The following is a 14631-nucleotide window of genomic DNA, read 5'->3' as shown; positions in this document are numbered from 1 at the left end:
CAACCATCTTACAAATATTGCACATCTTTCATTTCAGGTTATTGATTTAGCAAATGTCCCTCTAAGAGGAGGTAACAGGGATAAAATGTTGGAAAAAAAAGAACTCTATTGGATATTAAAATTAAACACACGTTTTCCCTTAGGTATGAATAGGGAATGTGATATAAACTATTTCATAGATGGTTAAAAAAATATCCATGCATTTAACTTTAATCCCTCACAAGATTAAGTATCCAATATGTATGCGTTTGCACAAAGTTTCTCCTATGCCAGAATGTCTATATCATTATAATATTATTATATCATTATGCTATTACATTACTATATTATCATGTCCACATCTTAAAATTTTCAAAGATATTGTGATTTGAAAAAATCATATTTGAATATGTTCAATATGTTGTTAAACACTTTATGTCCAAAAACAAAAAAGGAGAGAAAAAGAAGACAAAATGTAAAATAGTTTTTCAAAAAGAACTGACCCAGCTACAATATGCAACCTCCACACCCGTTGTCATATTTACAAGCCATATACATATTTTCTTACCACTCTTATCCTGGAGCTGTGCAGCAGCACCACTTAATGGATCTATTTCCTTTTGCACTGTAGCCAGACAATCATCTAAATATGTTATATTTGGGGATAGCTGCGGAGGGTCTCTGTTTGTGGGGCTTGGTGGGGCACTCTGTGACATTTGGGGCACGGCTAAATCTGTCCGTGAGACCTGAAATGAAAAGTAAATAAATGGGATATGACTGCTGTACCCACACAGATTTAAAATGACAAGTGTGATATGATGTAATTTTAATAACCTGAGGGAGCATTCCCCAGTCCCACTCCATGGAATGTTTTGCTAAAGGCGAGTTGGGGACTCTCACTTCCAGCTCAGAGTCACTTTTGGGTGAAGGAGAACGGCTGTAGAAATTGAGCAGAGGGTGTAGGTTAGGAAGGAACTATAATAGCCTAAGTGGCTGTCAGACATACGGAATCACGGGGCTTGTCGCATAAACTGTCACTCACAGCATCATGTGTCTTGTTCCACAGAGTAAGTCAGTAACACAGAGCATCACTTAGATCGTTCAGACTGATATGTGTGTGTAATGTAGTGTGATAAATCAACTGCTTATAGCTCCAATGTATTCTTTAACACGTACAACTGTTTTGAATTAATAGCCGATATAAAGTTTAGACCTTCTTAGAGGTCAATAGGTTTTGCCTGGAAATGTATGCAGCACTACTGACAAACTGTGGTGCTACACCCCCTAGTGGCCAAGAATAGGTTCGCTGAGCGCTACTGCTGGGGATTATGTAGCACACCTGACAAACAATGCTCAGCAACTTGATGTTCAAATCTCACTCACCATCATACACAGCATTACACAAAGGAGCAGTCAGCAATGTAAAATGCAATGCAAATGGGTTCATTACACAAACCTTCACACTGGCACAAGAGCATCAGTCTGCAACATACACACTTATACTTTGTCATAAAGCTAGATATGGCATCACTCAGAATAATTGCTTTTTTTGACTTTCAATCCTTTCACACAAGGGGTAATTCAGCCATTCAGTCATACACTACCTGCCACAAGCAGTCATACAAATCAACCCATTACACAAGGTTTTACTGCCTTTTAAATGCTACACGGCTGATATTCTTAAAGGGACAGTATACACCAATTTTCATATAACTGCATGTAATAGACACTACTATAGAGAAGAATATGCACAGATACTGATCTAAAAATCCAGTTTAAAATCTTAATTAGAAGCTCCCAGTTTAGCACTGTTGATGAGGTTAGGCTGGGACACACCTGAAAGGAGCTTGGGAAAGCAAGATGAGCAGACACTGCCCCCCCCAGCATATGAAAAGACAGATAACACAAACAGGAGCCATGAGGAGTCTGAAAATGTATGCATACATCTGATACTTTGGGGCTTGGTTAGGAGTCTGAAAATCATCACAATGTTATTAAATAAGCAAAACTATACATTGTTACAAAAACACTCCCAGGTGGGCTATATAAATGGATCATCTACAAAACATTTATGCAAAGAAAAATCTAGTGTACAATGTCCCTTTAAGATCTCTGGTCTACTTAGATTATCTAACAAGTGTCATCAATACTGCACTACACTAAGATAAAACAACCATTAGAGATAAAACCAATTAGCCCATCGCACACAGCACCATCATTAGGCAGGTGCACATGGCACCAGCCAATCACAGCCTGTCACACACTGTATGTTAAATATCACACTTAAATCAAGTGTTACCTTGTAGGGCACAACTCTTGCTCCTCATCAGACAAGTTAAAGGAATTCCTAGATTTGGATGGAGAGCGTTCATCTGGGATTTCAGAAAATGAAAAATACACGGAGTCACTGCAAGAAGGCATGAAAGTGAGAGGGCAAAAAAGGGATAAAATATGAGTTAGAATATATGCAATATCAGACAGTATAAATAATTTTAACTGGCCACATACATACATTAATTATAATCAGTTACACTGGGTAACAAATGGAAATAATAAGTAAACCATAATTTAAACACCGTGGACCAGATTACGACGTAAATCGCTAATTGTTACACGCGAGCGATAAGGGGTTTATCTGGGATGTTTGCGCACATCGGAAGCAGTGTGCGTATTACAAGTTGAAAATAAACTCGTACGCTCAAGCACAATTAAATTTAGTGCCCATCTTGTTGTCGCAACCTCACAGCTCTGGTTAACTATTACGCTCATATAAAAAGTGTCACAAAAATCATCAAAAATACATTTAAAAATACAGTTGCAGTCATAATTACACTGTCTGATAAAAAGTATTAAAAAAAATTGCAATAAAAAGTTATAAGGTCTCAAAGATTAAAAAAAAAAAGGCTACAAAGAACTTTAACATAGAGACCCATGCATATACATGTCTAAATATATATATATATATATATATATATATATATATATATATATTCATATATAAAATCCAAAGAGGGATCCAGCACTCGCTCAACACTGCAACCTCCAGGGTGCACTCCAAACAGTATACACAAATTTTCCCAAAGAAAGGCACTCTCCGGTATTAAAGTCAACATGTTCTTTACTACATAAGCTGCATAAATATTTTCGGGAATACACCCGTCCTCAGACACACCCTGAGTGTCTGAGGACGGGTGTATTCCTGAAAACGTTTATGCAGCTTATGTAGTAAAGATTATGTTGACTTAAATACCGGAGAGTGCCTTTCTTTGGGAAAATTTATATATATTCATATCTGTATAGATGTGTGCACATATGTATTTATGCAACAGATATATATATATATATATATATATATAAATATATAGAGCTGAAGGATGAAGCACTCTCTGGTCTTATCGAGTGTACAACACAATTTTATTTACAGTGACGTTTTGGGGTGAAGTGGTGAACACCCCGAAACGTCACTGTAAATAAAATTGTGTTGTACACTTGATAAAACCAGAGAGTGCTTTGTCCTTCAGCTCTATCTACTACTCTTAGAACCCTGGCATATGAAGCTAGTTAGTGGGAGTGCACCTATCTCTACATGTTTATATATATATATATATATATATATATATAGAATACAAAAAGGAAAGTAGCGCTCTGAAATATAGGATAATTGCTCTAAAAATACTGTGAGCAACAAAGTTGACGCAAAAGAATATGTTCCAGGCAACGGGTTATAAAAATAAAACGAACTTTATTCCATAAAGATAAAAAAGGACAAAACCAGGATGTCCTATAAATGAGCCAGCAGTGACTCTAACAATCAGGCAAGGGGGATCAGCTCACTTGCCTGATTGTTAGAGTCACTGCTGGCTCATTTATAGGACATCCTGGTTTTGTCCTTTTTTATCTTTATAGAATAAAGTTCGTTTTAATTTTATAACCCGTTGCCTGGAACATATTCTTTTGCTTCAACTTTGTTGCTCACAGTATTTTTAGAGCAATATCCTATATTTCAGAGCGCTACTTTCCTTTTTGTATTCTGTCTCTAGTTGAGGCGTGTGTGGCAGACACGCCTGAAGTTGCAGCCTATCTATTGGATACTTACAGGGGGTGTGTCCCCCGCCCACTCTCTATTGTGTCGGGTCTCCGCTTCAACATCGGACCCTCGGGAGGAGCGCAGAAAAACAGTGAATTGTTTCTATACTATATATATATATATATATATATATATATATATTTCATAATAAAAAGTACATTATTTTCTATGCGAAGAACATAGGAATGTAAAATATGCGTTTTGTGCATTGCGTTTCTGAAGGTTTTTGGCCTCCAGGCCAAGCTCTGTTACTCAACACAGCCACTAGAAGAAATTACACTCCCAGTGGGTAATAGAAGAGATAAGGTAATAAAATGCTAATTTTCCATTGTTCTCTCCAAGTATTAATGATTGGTTTATGGACAGATATAAGATAAGGAAGCAGGCATGTGTATAAAATGTGATAAAGTAATGAGATCTGACTATGCCGAGTGAGCGGCAGTTGTGTGGACGACAATGCCTTGTTGATGTCAGAGGTCAAAGGAGAATGGGCAGACTGGGTCAAGGTGATAGAAAGGCAACAGTTACTCAAATAACCACTCGTTACAACCAAGGTATGCAGAATACCATCACTGAATGCACAACACATCGAACCTTGAAGCAGATGGGCTACAGCAGCAGAAGACCACACCAGGTGCAACTCCTGTCAGCTACGAACAGGAAACTGAGGCTACAATCACACAGGCTCACCAAAATTGGACAATAGAAGATTGGAAAACACGTTGCCTGGTCTGATGAGTCTCGCTTTCAGCTGCGACATTCAGATGGTAGGGTCAGAATTTGGCGTAAATAACATGAAAGCATGGATCCATCCTGCCTTGAATCAACAGTTTAGGCTGGTGGTGGTGGTGTAATGGTGTGGGGGATATTTTCTTGGTACACTTTGGGCCCCTTAGTACCAATTGAGCATTGTTTAAACACCATGGCCTACCTGAGTATGGTTTCTGACCATGTCCATCCCTTTATGACTACAGTGTACCCATCTTCTGATGGCTACTTCCAGCAGGATAATGCACCATGTCACAAAGCTCAAACCATCTCAAATTGATTTATTGAACATGACAATGAGTTCACTGTACTCCAATGGCCTCCACAGTCACCAGATCTCAATCCAATAGAGCACCTTTGGGTGGAGGAACGGGAGATTCGCATCATGGATGTGCAGCCGAAAAACCTGCAGCAACTGCGTGATGCTATCATATCAATATGGACTAAGGAAAGGTTTCCAATACCTTGTTGAATCAATGCCATGAAGAATTAAGGCAGTTCTGAAGTTAAAAGGGGGTCCAAATCGGTACTAGGAAGGTGTACCTAATAAAGTGGCCAGTGAGTCTATATTTGCATATATATATATATGATACATAAATCCATATTTATACATATCTAGACATATATATAAGTGCAGTTAAGTAGCTGAAAACATGTAAAATAATTTTTATGCAGTATTCATATTTAATAAAGTGTTTAACTATGTATTTACTGTATGTATTTCAAATTCCAATGTTCTTCACATAGGGAAATATATTCTTTGTGTTTTTAAAAAAATATTCCTATATATCTGTGTATATATATATATATTACAAAAATACCACTGAAGTCTATGGGGGAATACTTTAACGCAATTATTATATGAGCAAGCGATAATTACCGATCCACTCGTAATCTGGCCCTGTGTCTTAAAGTTTATATGAGGAATTATTTTACATTGATTCATAGCCTTCTAAATATCACTTGAATTTACTTTAAAAAAAACTGGCAATGTACGCTGGGACTTGTAAGAGGGTGGCTGTTTGCCAACATGGTGGATTCGTAAGGCAAATATTATCAAGTAGCTATAAAGTAGTTGTAATGACAGTATGACCTATGGATATAATTACCCTGGTACAATATTAGCCCAAACAGTTGGCAATGGTATTAATGTTAGGATGATTGTTAGCATTAGCTATGACAAAGTGGTACCAGTGTGTTATAATATATATTAATATATATATAGATTAATGCCATATATGAATTCTACGCCATACATTTGTCAGTGCCTCCCTGTATAATGCAGAGCTGCTCTCACCAGGCTGACGGCATGCTGTCTTTTTCTTCAGCTGCATCACCTTCTTTCTTCCTGGCTACCCGCTTAAGCCAACGCTGCCTTCGGGTTGGGCTCTCTGCAGAAGTCACTGAATGGACAAGATGGGGAGAAGGAGGAAGAGCCGGGTCTTTATTTTCACACATAGGAGGATGGCTCTGAGGATAAAGAGGGTCTGCGCTGTAGTGACTGAGTTCCTGAGAGTCCTGTATGGGACAGCAGAAGGAACAGTAGCATGATAAGAGGCTGTTAACCTGCAAATATCTCATTATAATTTACTTTCCATTTTTTTCCATCCTTATTTTCCCATAACACGTTGTCTTCAGCTTTACCTTACTCTCCTCCAACTCCTGAATGAAGAAAGCTTCTCCGTTTTCCCCAAGTGTCATCTGTAGATCCACAGGTTCTCCATTCACCTCAATATCAACCTGTAAAGAGGAAACATTTACAATTTCTAACAATCTTAGAGCAATAGGCCTACATAGACTGTGTGTATATAGGAGGCGCTGGTCCTAGGGGCCCTTCCAGATGAATTGGGATGATCAAAAGTGTCACCCTTTTCTCGGTAGTAAAGTCACCTCTTTGGTTTGCTGGAAATAGATATTCACATGTATGTACAAGCCAAGCACCATGTGCAAAAAAGCAAGCAGCATACTCACAGTGCCCGAAAGACCCTCAGACCAGTCCAGACTTTGGGGGATATGAAGACAGCATGGCTATAAGAGGCTGAAGATAGACATTGCTTTAGAATTAAAGGGGGACATTCCTGATTTAGACAGAGCATTCAATTTTAAAAAACTTTCCAATTTACTTATATTATTTAATGTGCTTCCTTCTCTTGTTATCCTTTTGCTGAAAGGTTTATATAGGAAAGCTCCGGACTAGCAAAGAACCTAGATCCTAGCTGCTGATTGGTGGCTGCATATATATATATATATATATATATATATATATATATATATATATATATATATATATATATATATACACACATATACCGATTCTCACTGGTTAGAAATTTGATAATAGAAGTAAACTGGAAAGTTGCTTAAAATGGTATGTTCTGCCTAAATCTTGAAAAAAAAAATCCCTTTAAGGTAGGTGGGGGGTGTTAAATTTGTGTGTTTGGCTGTTTTGTAAAGTGCTTGAGGTCAGCTTAAAGGGGCATTAAAGTCAAAATTAAACTTTTATGATTAAAACAGATCATGCAATTTAAAAAATGCCTGGAGCACTATATGGTGACAATGTTAGCAACAATATTAAAATTTAATTTATTACACTTCACAGCTTTATAACACCTCATAGACTGGGAGAAGTGATTTGTTTAGTGCACATGACCATGCACATGATCAGAATGCGTCATTTAAATCTCTGCCTGTGAGCACATCATGACCCGTTCTCATCATGCAGGGGGATCACCAATCAAATGCTGTTGTTAGCTATCCCCCTTACTGCAGGCCATGATCATTGGTGGAGCAGTGGGCGGCACTCCCAAAGCGGCATGGGAGTGCGGTGATATCAACATGAACGTGCTTGGTGACATCACAGAGAGGGTGGACCAGGACAGGCAGTAAAGGGAGCTGGATGGAGGGGTTGTAGCCACAGAACTCCAAGACCCCTCATTTGAAGAGAATGACCTGTCCCCAAACATTTAAAAAAAATAAAACACACAACACATGGGGTTTTGTTGGGAATAGGGCTTTATTTTTTTTTTATTTTTTTCTCTTTTTTTTATTCTTTAAAAATAAAAAATAAACTCTCTCACCCCCCCCCCTCCTCGCATATCCCCAACCACCAATCCCCTCGATCTTAGTGGGTGACACTAAGGTCGCGCCAACCCCCACTGTTGCGGCAAGACATTTTTTAATATAAGTAAGATAAACTCAGGGGCATTTTGTATAGGTAGGATAAATTGGATTTGTGTCGTAAGTGGCCATTCCCTGATTAAATTTAACCATTTAGAAAAAAAAGTTTTAAGTCTTTTTTCAGTGCAAGGTTTAATATTAAGTAGCTCAATGGTCATCTGTGTATTCATACTATTTATTAATTCTTTTAAACTTGGAGGTTCAGCAGCCTTCCAATTTTTAAGTATTATATTGCGAGCTACCATAATAGCTAAATTTATGAGGAGTTTATCCTCTTTAAATTCACAGTCATCATAAAGCAAAAAAACATTGGCTGGGGAGAGGGAAATTTTAACACGTAAGAATTTGTTGAGCCAGAAGTTCACTTTCCCCCAGAATTGTATAATTTTCCGTCAAAACCAAAGACAATGCGTAATATCAGCTTTATCTGCCCTACATTTATAGCAACGTGTTGATATATCTGCCCATTTATTTATTCTATCAGGGGTTAAATAATAATTATTCAGTAATTTGAATTGTGATTCCCTCCAGCTACAAACTACCGTAGCAGCTTCCATATTAATAAGACATTTTTTAACACCTTGTGTCTGTACCTGAGGAAAAAACGTATTCAAATAAGCTTTAATATTCTCGAGTTGCATTGCCCCAGATTTAGACATCAACTTGTTGTACCACACTGAGATTGATCTTTTCCCTCCTTTATAAAGTTTAAGTCCTGACTCTACCTCCTGCCAATCCCACTCTGTACCATGTAGATGACATTGTTGATAAAAATAGCTCCTAGTCTGTAAATATGCATAGAAGTTTTTCGTTGATAAATTAAATTTAGTCGCTATTTCTGCAAATGATTGTGTATTATCTGTACCCTCTTGTTTAAGCTGAGACCAGTATACTAAACCTTTCTCTTTCCATACTTTAAATACCTGGTCATATAAACCCGGAGAGAAATCAGACATGCCCACTATTGGGCAATAATGGGAAATTCTAAATTGTTTATTCAAGAGAATAGAATATTTCTGCCATGCTGCTATAATATTATCGAATGTCAATAGTTCACTGACATTACTAGGAATTCTTTTCCTATCAATATGTAGGGCTGCCTTTAGGTCAAATGGGGCTATTATCTCTGACTCAAGCTTATAATATGTTACATAATCCCCCTCAACCAGCCAATCTACAGCAAATTTAACCATTGCCACCAGATTATAAATTCACTGACATTACTACTAATTCTTTTCCTATCAATATGTAGGGCTGCCTTTAGGTCAAATGGGGCTATTATCTCTGACTCAAGCTTATAATATGTTACATAATCCCCCTCAACCAGCCAATCTACAGCAAATTTAACCATTGCCATCAGATTATAATATTTGAGGCACAGGAGCGCAAGACCCCCTTCTTTCCTACGCTGTAACAATTGTTAATTGAGATTTACTATTGTTCCATAAAACTTGTGCTACTATTTTATTGTATTTGAGTATATCTGCCTTCACTATAAATAATGGTAAATTTTGTAGTAAAAACAGGATTTTAGGGAAAATTATTGTTTTAATTACCATAATCTTCACCGATAATGATAGCTTATACATATTCCATTTCGCTAATTCCTGAGGCAACTTCTCAAGTATATTCTCATAGTTGATTTTGTACCAGTCATTCAGATTTTTACTAATATTCAGACCTAAATACTTTATCTGATTGGCATGGAGCAAAGTATGTTGTAATTTGGAAATAAATGGTTCATACTCTGAATATTTACCTATTAGGGGGAACCCAGAATTTAGCAGTGGATGTAACTCCTCTATATATAGAATATGGGCTTCTAAGAATCTAAAGAATGTAATACAAATGCTCAATCCTCTTACTATGCAAATTAAAACGTTTGATTTACTTTCAAGAGAATTCAACTTAGATAAAACTTCATTTTTTGCATATTTACAAATTAGGCATTTCATATACAGTGGGGGAAAAAAGTATTTAGTCAGCCACCAATTGTGCAAGTTCTCCCACTTAAGAAGATGGGAGAGGCCTGTAATTTTCATCATAGGTATACCTCAACTATGAGAGACAAAATGTGGAAACAAATCCACACAATCACATTTTCTGATTTGGAAAGAATTTATTTGCAAATTATGGTGGAAATAAGTATTTGGTCACCTACAAACAAGCAAGATTTCTGGCTTTCACAGACCTGTATCTTCTTCTTTAAGAGGCTCCTCTGTCCTCCACTCATTACCTGTATTAATGGCACCTGTTTGAACTTGTTATCAGTATAAAAGACACCTGTCCACAACCTCAAACAGTCACACTCCAAACTCCACTATGGTGAAGACCAAAGAGCTGTCGAAGGACACCAGAAACAAAATTGTAGACCTGCACCAGGCTGGGAAGACTGAATCTGCAATAGGCAAGCAGCTTGGTGTGAAGAAATCAACTGTGGGAGCAATAATTAGAAAATGGAAGACATACAAGACCACTGATAATCTCCCTCGATCTGGGGCTCCACACAAGATCTCACCTCGTGGGGTCAAAATGATCACAAGAACGGTGAGCAAACATCCCAGAACCACACCTGGGGACCTAGTGAATGATCTGCAGAGAGCTGGGACCAACGTAACAAGGGCTACCATCAGTAACACACTACGCCGCCAGGGACTCAGATCCTGCAGTGCCAGACGTGTCTCCTTGCTTAAGCCAGTACATGTCCGGGCCCGTCTGAAGTATGCTAGAGAGCATTTGGATGATCCAGAAGCAGATTGGGAGAATGTCATATGGTCAGATGAAACCAAAGAAAAACTGTTTGGTAGAAACACAACTTGTCGTGTTTGGAGGAGAGAGAACACCATACCTACTGTGAAGCATGGGGGTGGCAACATCATGCTTTGGGGCTGTTTCTCTGCAAAGGGAACAGGATGACTGATCCGTGTACATGAAAGAATGAATGGGGCCATGTATCGTGAGCTTTTCAGTGCAAACCTCCTTCCATCAGCAAGGGCATTGAAGATGAAATGTGGCTGGGTCTTTCAGCATGACAATGATCCCAAATAAACCGCCTGGGCAACGAAGGAGTGGCTTCGTAAGAAGCAATTCAAGGTCCTGGAGTGGCCTAGCCAGTCTCCAGATCTCAGCCCCATAGAAAATCTTTGGAGGGAGTTGAAAGTCCGTGTTGCCCAGCGACAGCCCCAAAACATCACTGCTCTAGAGGAGATCTGCATGCAGGAATGGGCCAACATACCAGCAACAGTGTGTGACAACCTTGTGAAGACTTACAGAAAACGTTTGACCTCTGTCATTGCCAACAAAGGATATATAACAAAGTATTGAGATGAACTTTTGATATTGACCAAATACTTATTTTCCACCATAATTTGCAAATAAATTCTTTTCAAATCAGACAATGTGATTGTCTGGATTTGTTTCCACATTTTGTCTCTCATAGTTGAGGTATACCTATGATGAAAATTACAGGCCTCACTCATCTTCTTAAGTGGGAGAACTTGCACAATTTGTGGCTGACTAAATACTTTTTTTCCCCACTGTATAGTCAAAGTCTGACACAAGATTTTGATCGACACTTGTGGAAAATGGGTCTGTTAGAACCCATAATAAATAGATACCAGATGGGTAAACATTCATTAACTGCTATATACAGGGCTTTGGCTTTGAAAGGTGCAGAAGTGAAAATGGATAAGGTATTTTGTTTATGGAAAACTGAGTTTCCAAATATAAATATGAACTTTTTTGAAAAAAGCTTTTCAAGAGTTGAGAAATATTCATATGATATAGCAATAAGAGAGTCACATTATAAACTTTTAAACAGAGCATACTTTACACTAATATAATGGCAAAATGGAATAGACAAGGACCTAATGTGTGTTCTAGATGTAATCTTTTAAATGCGGATTTAATGCACCTCTTTTGGTATTGTCAGAAAATACAAAGACTGTGGAGACAGATAGAGTTTTGGTTAAATAAATATTTGTCAAAAAGGTTGTGTTTAGAAGCCATACATATATTTTTCCTATATATTGATAAGGAAATGATAAATAAGCCATTGATTAATACTGCCATTTTACTAACAAGGCAAATGATACTTAGAACCTGGAAAGATAAAAATGCACCAAATATAGCGCAATTTGTCCATAACATGATGTATCAAATGGTGTTAGATCAACATAACCCTCTGATTTTCCAGGAAAAAAAATTAAAAGGATTTATGGCAAATTGGGAGAAAGTTATTCTTGACCAATATAGAGATGTTCAATTACAGGTAATAGAGTATTTCCGCTCCTCCCCTCTCTTCCTTCAATTAATATTATCAGAGAACTACCCAAGGTATTGGAGACAATATCTTTATTAACTAGAACTAAAGTATTAGTTAATACTCCCTAATAGCTCTGAGCCTTTTTGTGGTTATGATCGAGATTAGATACAAGACAGGTCATGAATAGAAGTTATTTAAACTATCTATTAGGTGTGTTTACATACTCCTCTCTCCCCCTTTGTTTGTTTTTTTGTCCTTCTTCTTTTCTTTTTTTTCTTCTCTCCATCAATATTAGAGTGTTATTATTGTTTTGTGGTTAATTGTTATATGCCTAACAGTATAAAAAAACAAATGATGTAAATATATAGGATGTATATAATAATGCATGGATTGCATGAAGTATATTGTTTGATGGTACTGGCCGATATAAACCATGTTAAATATAAATATCTAGGTTAAAATGGTATGTCTATACGATATTGTAAAATGGTGTTATTATTGAATATATGCATCCATGACATATTTTTTTATTTGTTATTATACATTACTGGCTATAAATAAAAGATTTAAAAAAAAAAAAAAGGAGAGCTAGTGCAAACAAACAACTGTAAAAGGATACACTATGTGTGAGTGCTTGCAGCGCATATACATACGAGTCTGTGATTGGCTGACAGCTGTCACATGATACAAGGGATAGGGAAATGAAAGTTGTCAGTAATAAATCTACTGCTCATTTGAAATTAAAAATATGTTTAATTTGACTTTTTTTTGTTTTGTTATATATTTGTTTATTGCACAATTCCACTTAAAGGACCAGTAAATACAGTAGATTTGCATAATCACTATATGCATAATAAAATAAAAATAAAAAATACAATAGCCCTTATTGAAACTTCAAATGAGTAGTAGATTTTTATCTGAAAAATTTCAAAGTTAAAGGGACATGAAACCCATTTTTTTCTTCTTCATGTTTTAGAAAGATAATGCAATTTTAAACAACTTTCCAATGTACTTATATTAACTAATTTGCTTTATTCTCTTGATATATTTTGTTGAAAAGCATATCTAGATAGGCTCAGGAGCTGCTGATTGGTGGCTGCACATAGATGCCACGTGTGATTGGCTCACCCATGTGCATTGCTATTTTTTAAACAAAGAATATGTAAAGAATGAAGCAAATTAAGTTAATATAAGTAAATTAGAATGTTGTTTCAAATTGTATTCTCTATCTGAAAAATAAAAGAAGATTTTTGGGTTTAATATCCCTTTAAGTCTATTTCCACTCCTCCTGTATCATGTGACAGCAATCAGCCAATTACAATATATAAGTATATTCTGTAAATTCTTGCACATGCTCAGTAGTAGCCGGGGACTCAAAAGTGTAAATATAAAAAGACTGTGCACATTTTGTTAATGGAAGTAAATTGGAAAGTTGTTTAAAATTGTAAACTCTATCTGAATCATTTAAGTTTAATTTTGACTTGAATATCCCTTTAAAGAGACAGTAAAGTTAATTAAAATTAAATTGATTAAATAGAGCATGAAATATCAAACAACTTTCTAATTTACTTCTATTATGAATTTTGCTTAGTTTTCTTGGTACCCTTTTTTAAAGAGTAATCCTAAGGGCTTGATTTATCAAGCCTTCTCCTCCCCAACGACTGCAGGTTCACACAAGAGAACCTGCAGTCAGGATTTATCAAGCAACGGTCATTAGACTGCTGCTTCCCTACCCTCTTCTCTACCTCTTAGCTGGAGAATTTCAATCTCTAACCAAACTGTTGCTATCACCTACAGTGTGCAACCATAGGGGGCGCTAAAGACAAAACAAAATCTGAGTGTATCAACAGAGGCCTTATGCCTAAACAAGTAAGCCAAAACTGATAAGTACCCTACTTAAAAAATGGGAGCAAAATAGTTCAAGTAGTTAAAATATGATTTATTTAAAAATGAGGATATATGCAATATATCCAAACCATAGAAATAACAAGAACAAATGTTTAAAAAAAAAAAAAGTTAGCAACTGTTTTTAAACATTTGTTGTTGTTATTTCTATGGTTTGGATATATTGCATATGTCCTCACTTTTAAATAAATCATATTTTAACTACTCTTTGGAAGCCTGAGCTTTGCTTATTCTCTGGAGTACCTGGACCCAACATCCTGCTGCAGGATCAGTGTAGCTGGGTCACTGTTAATTCCCCAGCCTGCATCATTTAGCACATGGGTGCTGCTCATTTTGTGAGAATTACATTATCTACTTGACCTGTGTTTACAACCTTTCGCACAGAGTTGCACTAGGAGGCGCCCTCTTTTTGTGATTTTTTTTCCCAGATTACAGAATTTCAATCTCACTG

At 36.7% G+C, this 14631-nt stretch overlaps 1 protein-coding gene across 1 annotated transcript in view; it reads right to left on the bottom strand.

Moving 5' to 3' along the window:
• The window catches only part of LOC128662624 (phosphatidate phosphatase LPIN3-like), an 86002-nt gene that overhangs the window by 61733 nt on the left and 9638 nt on the right, over positions 1-14631 (bottom strand). The window contains 5 exon segments of the mRNA XM_053716518.1: positions 548-725; positions 814-916; positions 2279-2386; positions 6132-6352; positions 6479-6574. Of these exon segments, the coding sequence (XP_053572493.1) occupies positions 548-725; positions 814-916; positions 2279-2386; positions 6132-6352; positions 6479-6574 (706 nt within the window).

The sequence above is a fragment of the Bombina bombina genome, chromosome 1 (genome assembly GCF_027579735.1).
Source record: "Bombina bombina isolate aBomBom1 chromosome 1, aBomBom1.pri, whole genome shotgun sequence".
Lineage (NCBI taxonomy): Eukaryota > Metazoa > Chordata > Amphibia > Anura > Bombinatoridae > Bombina > Bombina bombina.
Note: the sequence above shows the minus strand (reverse complement) of the source record. Positions and strands in the feature narration are given on the sequence as shown.